This window comes from Eubalaena glacialis, chromosome 1 (assembly GCF_028564815.1).
Source record: "Eubalaena glacialis isolate mEubGla1 chromosome 1, mEubGla1.1.hap2.+ XY, whole genome shotgun sequence".
Classification (NCBI taxonomy): domain Eukaryota; kingdom Metazoa; phylum Chordata; class Mammalia; order Artiodactyla; family Balaenidae; genus Eubalaena; species Eubalaena glacialis.
This window is the reverse complement of record NC_083716.1, coordinates 120,582,990-120,601,693: the sequence shown is the minus strand read 5'-3', so window position 1 is coordinate 120,601,693 and position 18,704 is coordinate 120,582,990. Positions and strand designations below refer to the sequence as shown.

The window sequence follows — 18,704 nt, the reverse complement described above, 5'->3', positions numbered from 1 at the left end:
TATTAAAAGCAGCAAGGGAAAAGCAAAAAATAACGTACAAGGGAATCCCCATAAGGTTAACAGCTGATCTTTCAGCAGAAACTCTGCAAGCCTGAGGGAGTGGCAGGACATATTTAAAGTGATGAAAGGGAATAAACTACAACCAAGATTACCCTACCCAGCAAGGATCTCATTCAGATTTGAGGGAGAAATTAAAACCTTTACAGGCAAGCAAAAGCTAAGAGAATTCAGCACCACCAAACCAGCTGTACAACAAATGCTAAAGGAACTTCTCTAGGCAGGAAACACAAGGGAAGGAAAAGACCTACAATAACAAACTCAAACAATTAAGAAAATGGTAATAGGAAAATACATATCGATAACCATCTTAAATGTAAATGGATTAAATATTCCAACCAAAAGACATAGACTGGCTGAATGGATCCAAAAAGAAGACCTGTTTATATGCTGTCTACAAGAGACCCACTTCAGACCTAGGGACACATACAGACTGAAAGTGAGGGGATGGAAAAAGCTATTCCATGCAAATGGTAGTCAAAAGAAAGCTGGAGTAGCAATTCTCTTATCAGACAAAATAGACTTTACAATAAAGACTGTTACAAGAGACACAGAAGGACAGTACATAATGATCAAGGGATCAGTCCAAGAAGAAGATATAACAATTGTAAATATTTATGCACCCAACATAGGATCACCTCAATACGCAAGGCAAATGCTAACAGACGTAAAAGAGGAAATCGACAGTAACACAATCATAGTCGGGAACTTTAACACCTCACTTTCACCAGTGGACAGATCATCCAAAATGAAAATAAATAAGGAAACACAAGCTTTAAATGATACATTAAACATGATGGACTTAATTGATATTTATAAGACATTGCATCCAAAAACAACAGAATACAATTTCTTCTCAAGTGCTCATGGAACATTCTCCAGGATAGATCATATCTTGGGTCACAAATCAAGCCTTGGTAAATTTAAGAAAATTGAAATTGTATCAAGTATCTTTTCCGACCACAACACTATGAGACTAGGTATCAATTACAGGAAAAATCCTGTAAAAAATACAAACACATGGAGGCTAAACAATACACTACTAAATAACCAAGAGATCACTGAAGAAATCAAAGAGGAAATCAAAAAATACCTAGAAACAAATGACAGTGAAAACACGACGACCCAAAACCTATGGGAAGCAGCAAAAGCAGTTCTAAGAGGGAGGTTTATAGCAATACAATCCTACCTCTAGAAACAAGAAACATCTCAAATAAACAACCTAACGTTACACCTAAAGCAATTAGAGAAAGAAGAAATAAAAAACCCCCAAGTTAGCAGAAGGAAAGAAATCATAAAGATCAGATCAGAAATAAATGAAAAAGAAATGAAGAAACAATAGCAAAGATCAGTAAAACTAAAAGCTGGTTCTTGAGAAGATAAAATTGACAAACCATTAGCCAGGCTCATCAAAAAAAAAAAGGGAGAAGACTCAAATCAATAGAATTAGAAATGAAAAAGGAGAAGTAACACCTGACACTGCAGAAATACAAAGGATCATGAGAGATTACTACAAGCAACTGTATGCCAATAAAATGGACAACCTGGAAGAAATGGACAAATTCTAAGAAAAGCACAACCTTCGCAGACTGAACCAGGAAGAAATAGAAAATATAAACAGACCAATCACAAGCACTGAAATTGAGACTGTGATTAAAAATCTTCCAACAAACAAAAGCCCAGGACCAGATGGCTTCACAGGTGAATTCTATCAAACATTTAGAGAAGAGCTAACACCTATCCTTCTCAAACTCTTCCAAAATATAGCAGAGGGAGGAACACTCCCAAACTCATTCTATGAGGCCACCATCACCCTGATACCAAAACCAAAGATGTCACAAAGAAGGAAAACTACAGGCCAATATCACTGATGAACATAGGTGCAAAAATTCTCAACAAAATGCTTGCAAACAGAATCCAACAACACATTAAAAGGATCATACAGCATGATCAAGTGGGGTTTATTCCAGGAATGCAAGGGTTCTTCAATATATGCAAACTATCAATGTGATAAACCATATTAACTAATTGAAGGAGAAAAACCATATGATCCTCTCAATAGATGCAGAAAAAGCTTTTGACAAAATTCAACACCCATTTATGATAAACCCCCCTAGAAAGTAGGCATAGAGGGAGCTTACCTCAACATAATAAAGGCCATATATGACAGATCCACAGCCAACATCATTCTCAATGGTGAAAAATTGAAACCATTTCCTCTAAGATCAGGAACAAGAGAAGGCTGTCCACTCTCACCACTATTATTGAACATAGTTTTGGAAGTTTTAGCCAAAGTCATCAGAGAAGAAAAAGAAATAAAAGGAATCCAACTCGGAAAAGAAGAAGTAAAGCTGTCACTGTTTGCAGATAACATGATACTCTACATAGAGAATCCTAAAGATGCTACCAGAAAACTACTAGAGCTAATCAATGAATTTGGTAGAGTAGCAGGATACAAAATTAATGCACAGAAATCTCTTGCATGCCTATACACTAATGATGAAAAATCTGAAGAGAAATTAAGGAAACACTCCCATTTACCATTGCAACAAAAAGAATAAAATACCTAGGAATAAACCTACCTAAGGAGACCAAGACCTGCATGCAGAAAACTATAAGACACTGATGAAAGAAATTAAAGTTGGTAGAAACAGATGGAGAGATATACCATGTTCTTGGATTGGCAGAATCAACATTGTGAAAATGACTATACTACCCAAAGCAATCTGCAGATTCAGTGCAATCCTTATCAAACTACCAGTGGCATTGTTCACAGAACTAGAACAAATTTCACAATTTGTATGGAAACACAAAAGACCCTGAGTAGCCAAAGCAATCTTGAGAAAGAAAAACGGAGCTGGAGGAATCAAGCTCCTGGACTTCAGACTATAATACAAAGCTACAGTAATCAATACAGTATGGTTCTGACATAAAAACAGAAATACAGATCAATGAAACAGTATAGAAAGCCCAGAGATAAACCCACACACATATGGTCACCTTATTTTTGATAAAGGAGGCAGGAATATACAATCGAGAAAAGACAGGCTCTTCAAGAAGTGGTGCTGGGAAAACTGGACAGCTACATGTAAAAGAATGAAATTAGAACACTCCCTAACACCATATACAAAAATAAACTCCAGATGGATTAAAGACCTAAATGTAAGGCCAGCCACTATAATACTCTTAGAAGAAAACATAGGCAGAACACTCTATGACATAAATCACAGCAAGATTCTTTTTGACCCAGCTCCTAGAGAAATGAAAATAAAAACAAAAATAAACAAATGGGACCTAATGAAACTTAAAAGCTTTTGCACAGCAAAGGAAACCATAAATGAAACGAAAAGACCACCCTCAGAATGAGAGAAGATATTTGCAAATGAAGCAACTGAGAAAGGATTAATCTCCAAAATTTATAAACAGCTCATGCAGCTCAATATCAAAAAAACAAACAACCCAATCCAAAAATGGGCAGAAGACCTAAATAGACATTTCTCCCAAGAAGATATCCAGATCGCCAACAAACACATGAAAGGATGCTCAGCGTCATTAATCATTAGAGAAATGCAAATCAAAACTAAACTGAGGTATCACCTCACACCAGTCAGAATGGCCATCATCAAAAAATCTACAAACAATAAATGCTGGAGAGGGTGTGGAGAAAAGGGAACCCTGTTGCACTGTTGGTGGGAATGTAAATTGATACAGCCACTATGGAGAACAGTATGGAGGTTCCTTAAAAAACTAAAAATAGATCTACCATATGACGCAGCAATCCCACTACTGGGCATATACCCTGAGAAAACCATAATTCAAAAAGAGTCATGTACCACAATGTTCATTGCAGCTCTATTTACAATAGCCAGGACGTGGAAGCAACCTAAGTGTCCATCAACAGATGAATGGATAAAGAAGGTGTGGCACATATATACAATGGAATATTACTCAGCCATAAAAAGAAGCGAAATTGAGTTATTTGTAGTGAGGTGGATGGACCTGGAGTCTGTCATGCAGAGTGAAGTAAGTCAGAATGAGAAAAATAAAATACCATAGGGTAACACATATATATGGAATCTAAAAAAAAAATAAATAAATAAACGTTCTGAAGAACCTATGGGCAGGACAGGAATAAAGATGCAGATATAGGGAATGGACTTGAGGACATGGGGAGGGGGAAGGGTAAGCTGGGACGAAGTGAGAGAGTGGCATGGACATATGTACACCACCAAATGTAAAATAGATAGCTAGTGGGAAGCAGCTACATAGCACAGGGAGATCAGCTCGGTGCTTTGTGACCACCTAGAGGGGTGGGATAGGGAGGGTGGGAGGGAGGAGATATGGGGATATATGTATATGTATAGCTGATTCACTTTCTTATAAAGCAGAAACTAACACAGCATCGTAAAGCAATTATACGCCAATAAAGATGTTAAAAAAAAAAAAAGGCCTGCTTAACCCAATATAGTTTGATTCAAAAAGAGTTAACCTAATTTAATGAAACAAATATGAATATGTAGAGCTCCCACTATGAGCTAGGCACGTACCTTTCTGGGTACATAGGCACAGCGAAAACTTGATAGTGGATAAGACCTACATAGAAATTTTATAATCCGTAAAGCAACTATACATATCATCATAAGGTAGCTATTAGAAGTGCCATAGTAAAGGTTTAAATAAAATACTTAGAGATTCAAAGGAAATATCCCAAGAAATGTTGTTAGGTGAGATAATGGTAAGTTATGAAAATAGTCTTTATAATACTTTCCCACTTAAAAAAAAGTATTCATAGAAAAAGAATTTAGGGCAACATGTAACAATTTGGGAGTCTGAACATAATGGTATGAATGAGGGCTTTGGAGCCAGACAGACTGCATGGATTTGAATCCCAGCTTGCCCTCTTACTAAGGCTGGAAACTTGGTTGAGTGACTTAACCTTTCTTTGCTTTTATACCTCAGCTGTAAAATGGACATAATTGCAATTACCTGTTAGAGTTATTGTGAGAGTTAAAAGGACAGCTCATAGATAGCCTCAAATGTTATTTGTCTTAAACATATACAAAGGAAAGTTCACTTTGGTTTAGAGGGGTGAGTGAATACCTAGAGTGATTGTACTTGCAAAGTTCTAGGTTTTAGGAATCAGGAGCCATGTGGATCACACTTCTTAGAATCTAGCCAAGAGGTTATTCTTTATTTTCTTAGGTCGCTTTCTTCTGCTTCCTACTGCAGCTTTCTCACAATAGCTCCCATGATTGCAACAAGGGCAGACTGGGTCAAGGCAGGGGTGGGACACAACTCGGGCCCTGGTGACAGCGGGTCAGGTCTGGTTTCTGTGCTTGGTGTATGTGTGAGTGAGTGGGTGGTGGTCTGTTTCTTTGTAAGATACTTTTGTGCAGAAATTCACATATATCAGCATTAAACATCAAAAGAGGTCATTTTATTCCCCTATGGAGATTGTCCTCACGAGCAAGTCACATTTTATTGAGAACAATATAACATTTTCAGTCAGAATATGTTGATTTTCTGTGAAGTATAAATTTATTTATTTTCTGTAAAGCGTAAGAATTTCTACCTAAATCTCCAAGCCCATCAGTTACTTGGGCTTGGAGATTTGGGTAGAAGAAACAGACACCTGGATTTTGATCTTCCAGTTTCTAGTAGAAGTGTCTCAGATAACCCATCCTGCTTTTTTCACTGATGTGGGGCTAGCTGTTTTTACTATTATTCTAACCTTTTAGTCTCTTAGGTCACTAATTCTGTCCTAGTAAATATAGATTTAGCACTTTATTTTTTATTACATCATTCATATAAAAATGCTTTAAATGTTTTCTTATTTAGTAAATAACTAACTAAATATATAAGCTTGTCAATTCGTTATTTGGCCTTTAAAATGAATTAGTATTGAAATCAGGAAAACTGTATAGTCATTTATTAGACACATTGATTTCTTTTTTCTTATCTCTTGCAGGATTTCTGGTAGGTCCTATTTTAGGACGAGATGCAATATTGTTGAAACGCCAATCTGCTTTGGTTCAGGCAGTTGGCTTTTCAGCTGAGAAGCCATTTCTTCTTCCTCTTTTTTAAATTTTTTTGCTGACTTACTGAACTTATGAAACCATGGCGGAAGGAGAGACACAGTCACCTGGGCCCAAAAAGTGTGGTCCTTATATCTCATCTGTCACTAGCCGAAGTGTGAACTTGATGATTCGAGGAGTAGTGCTGTTTTTTATTGGAGTATTTCTTGCATTAGTGTTAAATTTACTTCAGATTCAGAGAAATGTGACGCTTTTTCCACCTGATGTGATTGCAAGCATCTTTTCTTCAGCATGGTGGGTACCGCCGTGCTGTGGCACAGCTTCAGGTACGTGAAGGCCATGTCTGTAACGCTTAGAAAGGAATTAGGGTAAATGAGTGTCAATATTGTCTGGGCAATACTTTTAAAAAATCATCTTTATTGAGGTGTAATTTAAATAGAGTGCAATAGACCTGTTTTAAATGAACAGTTTGATGAGTTTAGACAAATACATACAAGTCATGTAACTACCACCACAATCTAGGTATAGAACATTTCTATCATCCCCTAAATTCTCCTGTGCCCTTTTGCAGCCTACCCCCAGCCTCAGGCTGTCACTGGATTATTTTTGCCTGTTCTAGAATGTGATATAAATGGAATCATAGAGTTCGTACTCTTTTGTGTCTGATTTCTGTCTGACCCATATGACTTTTAAAAATTCAATCCTAAAAACAATCTTGATTCTCTTAGGGATGAGGCTTTTAACCTCTTAATTTTGTTCTTTTGTCAGTCCATCTCATATAAACTTATGTTAAGTTATTTTGATGATCATCATCACTGTTTGGTTTTAAGGTTTTGACATGTATGTTTTTTGAAGTTTTGGTTTTTGAAGTAGATAAAAACTTGAAAGATGGAGACAGTCGACCCTTGAACAACATAAGTTGGAATTTATGTGTGGATGTTTTTCAATAAATACGTACTACACAGTCCGAGGTTGGTTGAATCTGTGGATGCGGAACTGTGGATACAGAGGGCTGACTGTAAAGTTATTCTCAGATTTTTGATTGTATGGAGGGTTGGTGCCCCTAACCCTCATGCTGTTCAAAGGTTGACTATAGTTTTATTCAAGTTTAAAGCTTCATGTTGTTATTTTTTAGATTTTTGCATATGCTTTTTTTCTTGGTATCTTGTTTTTAGATATACATTCAGAATAATAGATTCTTAAAGAGATCAGTAAGGTAGATTCTCTTTGCTTAAAATCATTATTATCCTATTTAGATCTTTTTTTTGGTGGACAGTGTGTATTGGATAGAGTGGAGCATTTCAGAATGCTGTATTGATAATGAGCTTCCATAATGGATAGCTCTTCAGCTTTTTCTAATGAGACCAATAGATTGATACTATTTTATATAATAAAGTAATAGAAGGAAGCCATAATCATGTGGTAGAAGATAATTCTGATTGAGAGAGAAAAGTGCTTTTATGAATGTCCATTTGGTGTCTCACACCTAATATACGTAACTACCTTGCAATATAATGTAGATCCTCCTTGACTTCCATCCTAGAGCTAGAGGGCCAACAGTGAGGAGTTAGGTGTGAGACATTTTAAAATGACCTTGTGAAACTTATTGGACAATTACATAATCCCATTGCGTGGATTGAAGGGCATTTTCGTGGTAAGGTTTCAGCATGGTTTATATATTGATGTCTCACTATTACAGTATTCACATTAAAAGAGAACTTGTAAAGGTGATGATTCCTAGTTTCCCCAGAGCTGTTGTTATTCTCTGAGAGAACAGGCAACATACTCCAAACAGACAAAGAGTAGATTATGTTTTATTATTCTCTGTTGTGTCTACCAGTCCTCATGTATTTTCCTTTCTTTCATTTAAGTTCAGAAGAAAAAAAGTTTTCCCAATGACTCTTTCTACTTCTTTGTTTATTTTCTTCTATGGTAGAGCTGCTGTCTCGCTACTAATAGAAGCTTTTCAGGACTTAGAAGAACATGTCTTTTCAGAATAGACAAAAGGAAGGTCAAGGGAGGGAAATTATTGCTTATTGAATGTCTACTAATGTTCTGGGCATATCCCTTAACCCCAGGGATCTGTAGGGCAGCGTTGGGAGTGAGATGTTTGCATTGTGCCTATTTTGGGGGGATGAGGAAACAGAGAAGGAGAGGATATCAGTGAGTCCAGGGTTCCAGAGCCAAGGAATGGTGTGGCTAGGTGAAACGTCACATGCTGGGGAAGGGGGCAGAGGGAGCCACTCATCCTTCCCTCTATTGGGTGTCTCTTTTGAACCTTCCAGACTAAGTGCCAGGCTTGGATGGAGTACACTGGCCTGTGCTACACATTCTGGGCTAGGGCAGGAGAACTTGGCTGAGGTTTCCTTCTACCTCCATTATGGAGAGGAACAGGGTTACATCTCTGCCTGTGATATGGGCACTTTTGCCACAAATTCACATTTAGGAAGGAAAACTTGTAATGTTAATGCTACATTTTAGTCACTTTGTTCCTACTTTCGTACCTTCTCCCAGCCGCTAGGCTTGTCACACTTACAAACCTAACCTCATATCATTTCATGTGGAGGATCTGCATTCTTGCTTAAGTGTTTCTTCTGAAAGCAGTGCATTGTATGAGGTGCCCAGCAAATGAAAGGAGAGAGGCCTTGGGGAATTGAGATTCCAGTTAAGGCTGCTGTTGATGTTGGGTAGGTCATGGTGTTTAGTAGGTGGGGGTGAGGATACCAGGTTTGTGGAAGTTGCCAAAGATGGAAAATGGACTCTTGCATAATCGCTGCCCCCCTCCAATTTTAGGGAAAATATTAAGGAAAAAAAGTAAATGCTGTAAGAAACAGTGTGTACAGTTTGCGTGTGTATATGGTATGTATGTGTTTTTGTGTATATGTGTTGGTGTGCATTTTCAAAGCTCTTATCATCTTAAATCAGAAAAACTGATAATTGTCCTTTGATTTTCCTGTCCAATTAATATTCGTAGACTGAGCAGCTACCTTCTGGAGGGTCTCCAGAGTCACCACTTTCTACATGTAAACCCAGTGCTGGAAAATTTGCTAGTGGTGCTTCTGGAGGGACAACTAGTAGAGAACTCTGATAAACTCCTTTTGATCCCATTTTCCTTTTCCTGGTTCTCTATTTTTAGTTTAATAATGTTTGGTGTTTCAAGTTGGTTAACTTCTTTACGTGTGCAGTGCATTGGAATTGGAGTTAAGAACCTCTTGAATGTGATTGAGAGCTACAAAGGAATCTCTCTGAAGAATAAGTAGGAGAAAAAAGATTGTGTGGATAAAATAACCGGAGAAGTTGACTAACAAATCACGAGTCAACTTAATATCTAATTTAAAAATGAAAGCAAACAGATCTTTTCTGTTGAGTCATGCAGTCAGTCACCCAATTCCTGGAGAGTCTTAGAAGGCTCCTCCCTTTGTCTCTCACTGCCCACCTCTGGTTTCCAAGTTTTACATCTCTCCCTTGTCTCTTTCTTGGTCTAGGCCCTCAACCGCTCTGCTTGGAATTTTCAGTCTTTTCTTTTTCTGCCTCTGATTTTGTCCCCCCTGCACCCCAAGTCCCTCCTCTCCTGTCCTGTGTTGTACACTCACTGCTGGAAGAACGATTGGCCCTCTCTCTGGCACAAATGTGATGGTGTTATTTTCCCAGTGACTGTGGGGCAAGTCTCTGTGATATGGCCCCCGCCAACTTGTATCCTTCTCAGAGTCTTTCTGGACCCGAAACTCCCTTTCCGCCTAAAGTTTCCAGTTTCCAGATGATACCAGGTATTTTCTGTTGTCTGTGCTTTTCCTCAAATGCTTTCCTTTGATTAGAAAGCCCTTTCCAGACCACTCACCTGCTGAACACTCCTGCCTCAAGGGTCACCTTTTCTATGAAGCTTTCCTGACACGCTCGCACCCTGCTTCCCCTCGGCACACACCAGGAGAAGACTGGACCCCCGGGCCCTGTCAGTGCTGCCCCAACACGTTACTCTACTTAATTGTTTCTGTGGTCACTTTGGGACGGGGGTCATGTCTTACTCATTTTCCCTTTTTAAATCCCCAGTAAATACCAAGAACTAGACACATTATGGGGGTTTAAGTATTTGTTGGATGAACACATTGCTTATCCTGTCGTAGTTTTTCATGAAAGTATATCTCATTCAGTGGTTGTGCTTTTTCAGCCCCTTTTCCTTGAAAAATGTTTGATTTAACTGTTTCTTTTAGTGCAGCACTGCATTAAACACATGACCATGAAAAATGATGACTTAATATTGACGTTGTACAAACGTCTCTTGTTTTTGGTCTCGGTACCCGTCAACTAGTCACTGGGAAATAACTGAAATATATCCCAAGAAATGTGATTTTTGCATCAGAGAACCATCGGATTAAGCAGGACTGTGTTTGCATATGATTCTACACAGGCGTGATCTTAACGGTCTCTCTTGTTAAGATAAGAAAGTGGAGGAAGAGGACGAGAAGGCCAGACACACTTCTGCTGAGCTCTCAGCAGTGCAGCGCACTGTGCTGTAGATATTGCTCTCAGACTCTGCCAGGCCTTTATTTAAAGGAAAGAAAGAAGACGCTTAATGCGAAGTGACAAGCTCCCTCGAATTCTCCCTCTCAGTGAGCGTCCAAGAACCATGCATACTCAATGGATTTGATTTTTATTGGCAAATCCCAAGGTTGGCAGCGTGGCAGTTTAAATTTCTTTTTGTGTTTTTGCTTTCTCTCCTCAGTTGTCTCTCATGTGTGAGTCTGACATCACGTGCATAAAAATACAATTTTACTTATTTATATCTTTGCACACACGTCAGTACTCTCTATGTGATCATTCTTTACCTATGGCATCAGCTGCTGAGGAAAATTGACGTGGAATATCTGATCTTAGTTGATTTCCTCAGCAACAGGCAAAGGGAAGAAAGAGAGAGAGAGAGAGAGAGAGAGAGAGTGAGGGATGACACATGAGCTGCCAGTTTCATGACCCCTTGAAAACAAAAAAGAGGTAATATTCATCTAGATATATTTCAACTGTTAGGCATGCTTGTTACCACTTTAATTGTGTAGACATTTGGAAATGCTGTCAGTTAATCTCACAGGATTTTAGAGCAGAACCTTTTAAATAGGAGTAGAATTTGAAACTTTTAAATTTACTAGTAGCTGTTGGAGCTCTGCGTTGCTGAAGTTTGTTGTTAATGTCTTGATGGTCTGTGAACCACCTATCCTCAGCAAAAGCCTAATCAGAAGAGCTCTTTCAGTTTTGCGGATTAGAAAATGTCTGCATCATTGCAACATCTCCACTCCAGATGAAAGGGTGACGGTGCAGTCTGCTTTTCATGCTGTTCCACTGGTCTGCTAGCCTCTGATTTTTGATATTAATTGATTTCTGTTTTTCCTTTAAGATTGAGTGCATTGTTTGTGAGATAGAGCTAGCCAGTACCAGGCCAGGCAGGGGCTTCTAACCCCTCAGGCATAGGTTTGGGTACAATAATTTCATGATACATCATAGGTAATACTGGACATTTTAAACATACTTTTCAACTGATGTGACAGTTGTGTTTTTATTACCAAATGGCAGCATAAATATTCTGTTTTTAGGAAGATTAGCAAATTAAAGCTGCCCAGCTATTTCCTGTTAAATTTAATCTGTAGAAGTATATTTTCCTTAAAACTTGTTGAAGAATGTTTTGGTTCATGAAATACTCTTTTTTTTAATGATTAACTTAGCATTTAAAATCTTCTCCCAGTGAATGAATAAAATGTTGAGGTTTGACAAGTATTTAAGTTAAAAATTGAGTTATTCATACTAATTAATTGCACCATTAGTATTCAAAACGTTCTTTCCAAAATGCAGAAATATACTAAAAAGATTTCTTCTGATCTTTTAACAGCGGATTTAAATTTTAACTGAAGATATGTAATTCTGGAGACCACGTTTCCTCCATGTTTCCTCTGCAGAATGAGTCTCACAAGTAGATTTCTGTTGCAAGTTTCCCTGCTTTGACAGTCCGACCTAGAGTCTCATCAGAGGGCCGGGTTGGAAGGGAGTTGTCAGGACAAGGCACTAGACACAAGAGTCTGAGACAAGAAGCTGGGGGGCGAGGATTGTATGTGTAGCAGGACGGCTACAGCCATCTAATAGAATGTATATAATGAGCTTGTACGTGTTTACGCTTCGAGGTTCTCTTTAGATTTGTGACATTTCATAGCATGCTTCATGGTTATATAGCTTAGAGAGAACATGGCTTAACTGCCAACTGCTTTGACGCTTTCCAAGTCTCAGAGATACTCGTAATAGAAAAGTAGCGTGAATCATCTAGTTCAATCTGCTAAATTCTGAATCATACGCTGAAGTAGTGTTTTGCCTATGATAATTGAGAGTACTGTTGTACTCATTTACAATGCTGTCTTCGATGGTGTTATCCTCACTTTTTTTTTCTTTCGGAAGGTAAGTTTAAAATATCAACGATTAATGTTACGTAAGTTGAAAAGCTTCTCTAGAGAATCTTTCAAATGCTTATGATGGTTGTGACTCTTAGCTTAAGTTTTGCCTGTATACCATTGGAGATGACTTAATTTTTTCCCTTTTTTTCCCCACAGCCGTGATTGGGTTATTATACCCCTGCATTGACAGGCATCTAGGAGAACCACATAAATTTAAAAGAGAGTGGTCCAGTGTAATGCGGTGTGTAGCCGTCTTTGTTGGTATAAATCATGCCAGCGCTGTATCCTTCCTGCTGTAATGAAATGCGTAATAACAAAGCAGCTTTTGACAAACCAAAGGTTAAACAGTCCCTCGCAACTTCACTGTTGTCAAACTGTGATATGCCCACTTAGTCATAAAAAGAATGCACGCCGCATTGTTGAAGCATCATGGGGGCACCTGTGCAATTACAGTGTGGGGTATAGCCTTTCCTTTCAATCCCTATTTTTCGATATCACTCAGAACTTTGCACATTTAAAAAATTTACATGGTTTTCTTAAATTAGGTTACTTGACTACCTCCATCTAGTTTTGGTAACTAGCGTTGAAACAGATACATTTTCAAAGGAATTTCTTTTCTCTCTTCATTTAAGATTTGTCAGTAAGGACATCTGGTGGCTTTAGGTGCTGGTTGGTTTTTTGTTCTGTTTTGTTTTTAATTTGAAGAATATATATATATATATGTATATATATATATATATATTTTAAACATCTTTATTGAAGTATAATTGCTTTACAGTGGTGTGTTAGTTTCTGCTTTATAACAAAGTGAATCAGTTATACATATACATATGTTCCCATATCTCTTCCCTCTTGCATCTCCCTCCCTCCCACCCTCCCTATCCCACCCCTCTAGGTGGTCACAAAGCACCGAGCTGATCTCCCTGTGCTATGCGGCTGCTTCCCACTAGCTATCTATTTTACATTTGGTAGTGTATATATGTCCATGACACTCTCTCACTCTGTCACATCTCACCCCTCCCCCTCCCCATATCCTCAAGTCCATTCTCTAATAGGTCGTGTCTTTATTCCCCGTCTTGCCACTAGGTTCTTCATGACCTTTTTTTTTTTTTTTTTTCCTTAGATTCCATATATATGTGTTAGCATACTGTATTTCTTTTTCTCTTTCTGACTTACTTCACTCTGTATGACAGACTCTAACTCCATCCACCTCATTACAAATACCTCCATTTCATTTCTTTTTATGGCTGAGTAATATTCCATCGTATATATGTGCCACATCTTCTTTATCCATTCATCCGATGATGGACACCTAGGTTGCTTCCATGTCCTGGCTATTGTAAACAGAGCTGCAATGAATATTTTGGTACATGACTCTTTCTGAATTATGGTTTTCTCAGGGTATATGCCCAGTAGTGGGATTGCTGGGTCATATGGTAGTTCTATTTTTAGTTTTTTAAGGAACCTCCATACTGTTCTCCATAGTGGCTGTATCAATTTACATTCCCACCAACAGTGCAAGAGTGTTCCCTTTTCTCCACACCCTCTCCAGCATTTATTGTTTCTAGATTTTTTGATGATGGCCATTCTGACCGGTGTGAGATGATACCTCATTGTAGTTTTGATTTGCATTTCTCTAATGATTAATGATGTTGAGCATTCTTTCATGTGTCTGTTGGCAATCTGTATATCGTCTTTGGAGAAATATGTGTTTAGGTCTTCTGCCCATTTTTGGATTGGGTTGTTTGTTTTTTTGTTATTGAGCTGCATGAGCTGCTTGTAAATCTTGGAGATTAATCCTTTGTCAGTTGTTTCATTTGCAAATATTTTCTCCCATTCTGAGGGTTGTCTTTTGGTCTTGTTTATGGTTTCCTTTGCTGTGCAAAAGCTTTTAAGTTTCATTAGGTCCCATTTGTTTATTTGTATTTTTATTTCCATTTCTCTAGGAGCTGGGTCAAAAAGGATCTTGCTGTGATTTATGTCATAGAGTGTTCTGCCTATGTTTTCCTCTAAGAGTTTGATAGTGTCTGGCCTTACACTTAGGTCTTTAATCCATTTTGAGTTTATTTTTGTGTATGGTGTCAGGGAGTGTTCTAAGTTCATACTTTTACATGTACCTGTCCAGTTTTCCCAGCACCTATATATATTTTAAAGACTGTTATTTATTGGTTTTAATCAACACCAACAAACCACATAAATGTTCTTAGAAGTGGCAGAGGCAGAAATAGCCAACTTAGACTGTGGGCCAAAAAGAACTTTTTTTCCTAAGTTACATATTTTTAAAGTTTGATCATTTTGAGGATTTTGATATTTTAATTTAGTGATTAATGAGTATTTTCATAGTGTCCTGGCTAGAAGGATAAGGTAGCCTCTATTTCCCACCTCTCCTCTGCTTCTACCCCCCAGAAAAAAATGTCCACCCCCAGAACAAAAGTTTTTGCTCTCATAAGGATTTTATCCTGTCATCCTCCCTACTTCCTCCCCGCCCCGCTGACCTCCCAACTTCCCTTTGTAGAAGAGGATCTGGGAAATGCTAGTTCAGTCTTCCCTTTTCTGGAAGAGATGGCTTAGAGGATGGAGGTGGCAGGAGCCTTCTCTTTGGGGAAGAGAAGATGTGTGACTCAGGCTGCCCGAGGTTTCCTCCTGTAACTCTGCGCTGGGCTCGGGGCTGGCAGTTAGCTGGAGAGAGTGTGGGTCACGGGGCAAGGAGATTCCAGCGTCTCTTAACAGCATGTATTGAGGTGTTTTGGAGAAGCTGGAGAAGAGGAACCAAGGAAAGAAGCAGGGTCCTAGATTCTGAAAGCACGTCTACCTTTCTGTTCCTAGTTGCGCTGGCTCTTGGAGATCTGTGAATTTGGAAGTCCCTCAGTGGCTCTTATTATTTTGTTTTTTACCCTTTCCTTTTGTCTTAAAGAGTTTCCCACCATGTTTAGTTTGGTGAAATCTTTGAGAATTAGGATTTTATAACAAACAAATCTAGTGGTTAGGAGGACTTTAAAAAGGTAGACTCGTAGAATATTATATCTGGAAGAAAACTTAGAAATCCCCTAGTTCCACATTTTCTTTATAAAGATAATAAGAGAAATGAAAGCTAGAGAGGTTTGGTACTTTGCTAAGTCATACATACTGCAAGGCTGCTCCAGAGCTGAGGCCAGACCCTGGAGATCCTGACTCGAGTCTAGGAACATTCCTTCTCCTACCCACAAGTGTGTAAATTCGTCTCTGTCTGGTGGAGTAGACCTTTCTATCCTAGACAGTTCAGGTATTTTTAAGTTGAGTAATTTAAATAACCTTTTCTGGAATTAAAAAGACTTACGTATCTAATTTAAATTCTTTACTTTGGTCATTCTTCCTCTCAATGAAATCCTTAAATATAGCCATCTTAGCTATTCTGTTCATCCTTTAAGCAGAATCCAAAATGTTTACAAAATATATACCACAGACTTAATATTAGGTTACTTAGACTTCAGAAAATCACATTGTACTATTTTTAAGATTGATGTTTTACCTGTACCCTAGAAGCCTCCTTATTTTGCTTTGACTCTTAGCAAAGCTAATTTAGTCAGCAAAGATAGAACCCAGTTAATGTCAAATTCCACTCTTTACAAGAATGTTTATTGCATAGAGAAATCAGAGTGCACAAGTGTTTCTTTGGAATTTGAGGTATAATACTCACTAAAGAATAAAAGCTTTTTCAGAAAGCATACCATAGACTGTAGGTCTCTTGATAAATCAAGCCTAAACAAGGACTGACCAAGAATGGCAGTCTGGGTGTTCAGGATACCCGCTAGTTGGGTAGGAGGGGGGAATGGTGGTAAACAGCAGGGTGTTAAAGGAAGTGGAAAATGGTTTTATACGTATTTTTGGAACTTCCCCTCTCTTCTCTGTAGTTGCAGCATGGCCAGTTTGGCAAGATATATAGTATCCTCTGGGGAGCTGTATATAGAGCCAAGATGTGGCCTTTGGGACATAGATAATGCCCTTTTAATGACACTTGAAATTAATTCCTTTGGTGTAATCCTCTAGCAAAGAAATGAGAAAATTGAATTTATAAAGCTTCGTTTTGCCCAGAGATTTTGAAGTAGAAAAGGGCTGTACATTTGTGAATAGGTGCTTAAGTAGGTGACGGAAATAAAACATCATTTGAGCAAACTGTCCTATACCAGAAAGTCTCAGGCACCAAAATAGCTTGGCAGGTTGCAAGATAATGTTCACTTCAAGGCTTTATCCTCAACAAATTAAAACTAGAACAGTTGACATAATAGAAAGGGATAGTGTGTCCTTGGTACTCTTGTTTCTGAGCTTCATTATTATAAAATGTGTCTGTCAGTAAATCACATAGAGAATGTGGTACCCTGTTGAATAGCTGTCAACTCCTCTATTTGCAAGTTCCTGTATGATTCTCAAGTAATTCTAAACCTGTTTGAGAAGTAATATCGGTTTCCTTTTTAGCAAAAGTGTGTTCCTTTAGCAATACTTGTGTTCTGAGGCTTCTAGTTACATTTTTTTCCAAGGAAAGCATTTCTTAAATAATGGATCTGATCTGATAATCGGCAATGTATATACTGTGCCATTTTTTTGGAGAGATTAACACGTCGGTGAGATCTATTAGTGAAGTATCATGCCCTCTGTGCGTCTTTAGTACATATCGGAAATAGTTTTAATCCTCCCTAGTCTCGTACATTTTATTAAAAACCTGAATGCACTCTAGACTACGCAGTCTATTCCCTTCTCAACATTAACATCTTTTATTTTAGAAAAATGAACAGGTGATATTATTTGGTTACAAATTTTAAGATGACTCTTTAACACTGATCTCAGAAAGTGGATTTTGATAACAACATACAGTTGTCTCTCACACTGGCTGCACTATCCATTGGACTGTGGTGGACTTTTGATAGATCTAGAAGTGGTTTTGGCCTTGGAATAGGAATTGCTTTCTTGGCAACTTTGGTCACTCAACTGCTAGTCTATAACGGTGTTTATCAGTAAGTATTCTTTTTGGTGCTTGTTTCCTAAAATCTCAGAATTGAGATTTTAAAATTGCATTAGCCACTTTAATCTACAGAGTAACTTATTTCCATTGTAATTATCTTAATAAGTGTCATTGTACTTCCTTTGTGAGTTGTTAAAAATATTTCTATTATTCTAGATATACATCTCCAGATTTTCTCTATGTTCGCTCTTGGTTACCGTGTATATTTTTTGCCGGAGGCATAACAATGGGAAACATCGGTCGACAGCTGGCAATGGTAAGCTCATGCTTATTTACTTACCTTCCTGTTATTGAGATGTAAGACAAGTTTTCTCCATACAGCAATGGAATAAGTCATTTGGAAGAATTTAATCACAAGTGTATTAAAAATGGAAAGAACCACTGGATAGAAAAGCTAAAATGTGTTACAGATAGGGTGATATGATTTATCCTCCAATTTTTATTAATTAATTAATTTATTTTACTAATCTATACGTTTCTGCTCCATGAAAAAGGGACAGTTTTAAAAGTGAGAAGAAGCGCTGCTTATAACTATGTTGCTACAATAAATATAAATTAGGACTGTCTCCAGCAAATCAAGATGTTTGATCATTTTAGTTAAGAAGGAAAAGGACATTATTGATAAGCCCAGTCAGAGGTGGCAAAGGTCAGGGACTGGCATTCAGATGCCACAGCAGTTTCATGAATAAGTGCTGTCACTTTTACCATTTTAGCCAGCTGAGAGAATTGAATGTTTTACATTGTTGTCTTTTTGGTAGTCCAGCCACCCAATTATCCTAAATCCATTGGTTTACTTTATTTTGAATTATGGGTAGACATTTTTATAGCTGTCCTTTCAAAATATTGTTTTGACCAGAAGCTTTTGCTAATATAGTAGATTTTTTCCTTTCAATTTTAAAGTTATTTGAAAAAATATTATCTGAATTCACAATATTAGTCCTGTCCTTAAGTTCATGACCTTTCCTTCGCTAATATGCCTTAGTGAGCACACAAAGAAATTTATTTTGCTTCCTTTCATATTCTAGGATTGATCTAAATCATATACTATTATCATTTGCTTGTAATGTAGAAATATCATTTTTTCCCTGCTTTTGGCTATGCCCCTTTCAGTTCTAGAATGTGAATTTCTTTTTTCCTTTCATAATTGTCATTTAATCCTAATAGTTGTATAACTCTCAGATTCTTTGAGGA

The 18,704-nt window shown here is 37.8% G+C and overlaps 1 protein-coding gene across 3 annotated transcripts in view; it reads left to right on the top strand.

The window, feature by feature from the left end:
• INSIG2 (insulin induced gene 2) overlaps positions 1–18,704 on the top strand; it is a 34,710-nt gene that overhangs the window by 7,762 nt on the left and 8,244 nt on the right. For 2 of the 3 annotated variants that reach the window (XR_009700340.1, XM_061183205.1), the window contains exons 2-5: positions 6,026–6,418; positions 12,674–12,798; positions 17,339–17,505; positions 17,670–17,769. Coding sequence is in view for 2 of the 3 variants with exons in the window: in XM_061183205.1 (XP_061039188.1) it covers positions 6,175–6,418; positions 12,674–12,798; positions 17,339–17,505; positions 17,670–17,769 (636 nt within the window). In the remaining variant the exon portion in view is untranslated. The remainder of the gene's footprint in view (positions 1–6,025; positions 6,419–12,673; positions 12,799–17,338; positions 17,506–17,669; positions 17,770–18,704) is intronic. The other variant, XM_061183217.1, reaches the window with a different exon arrangement.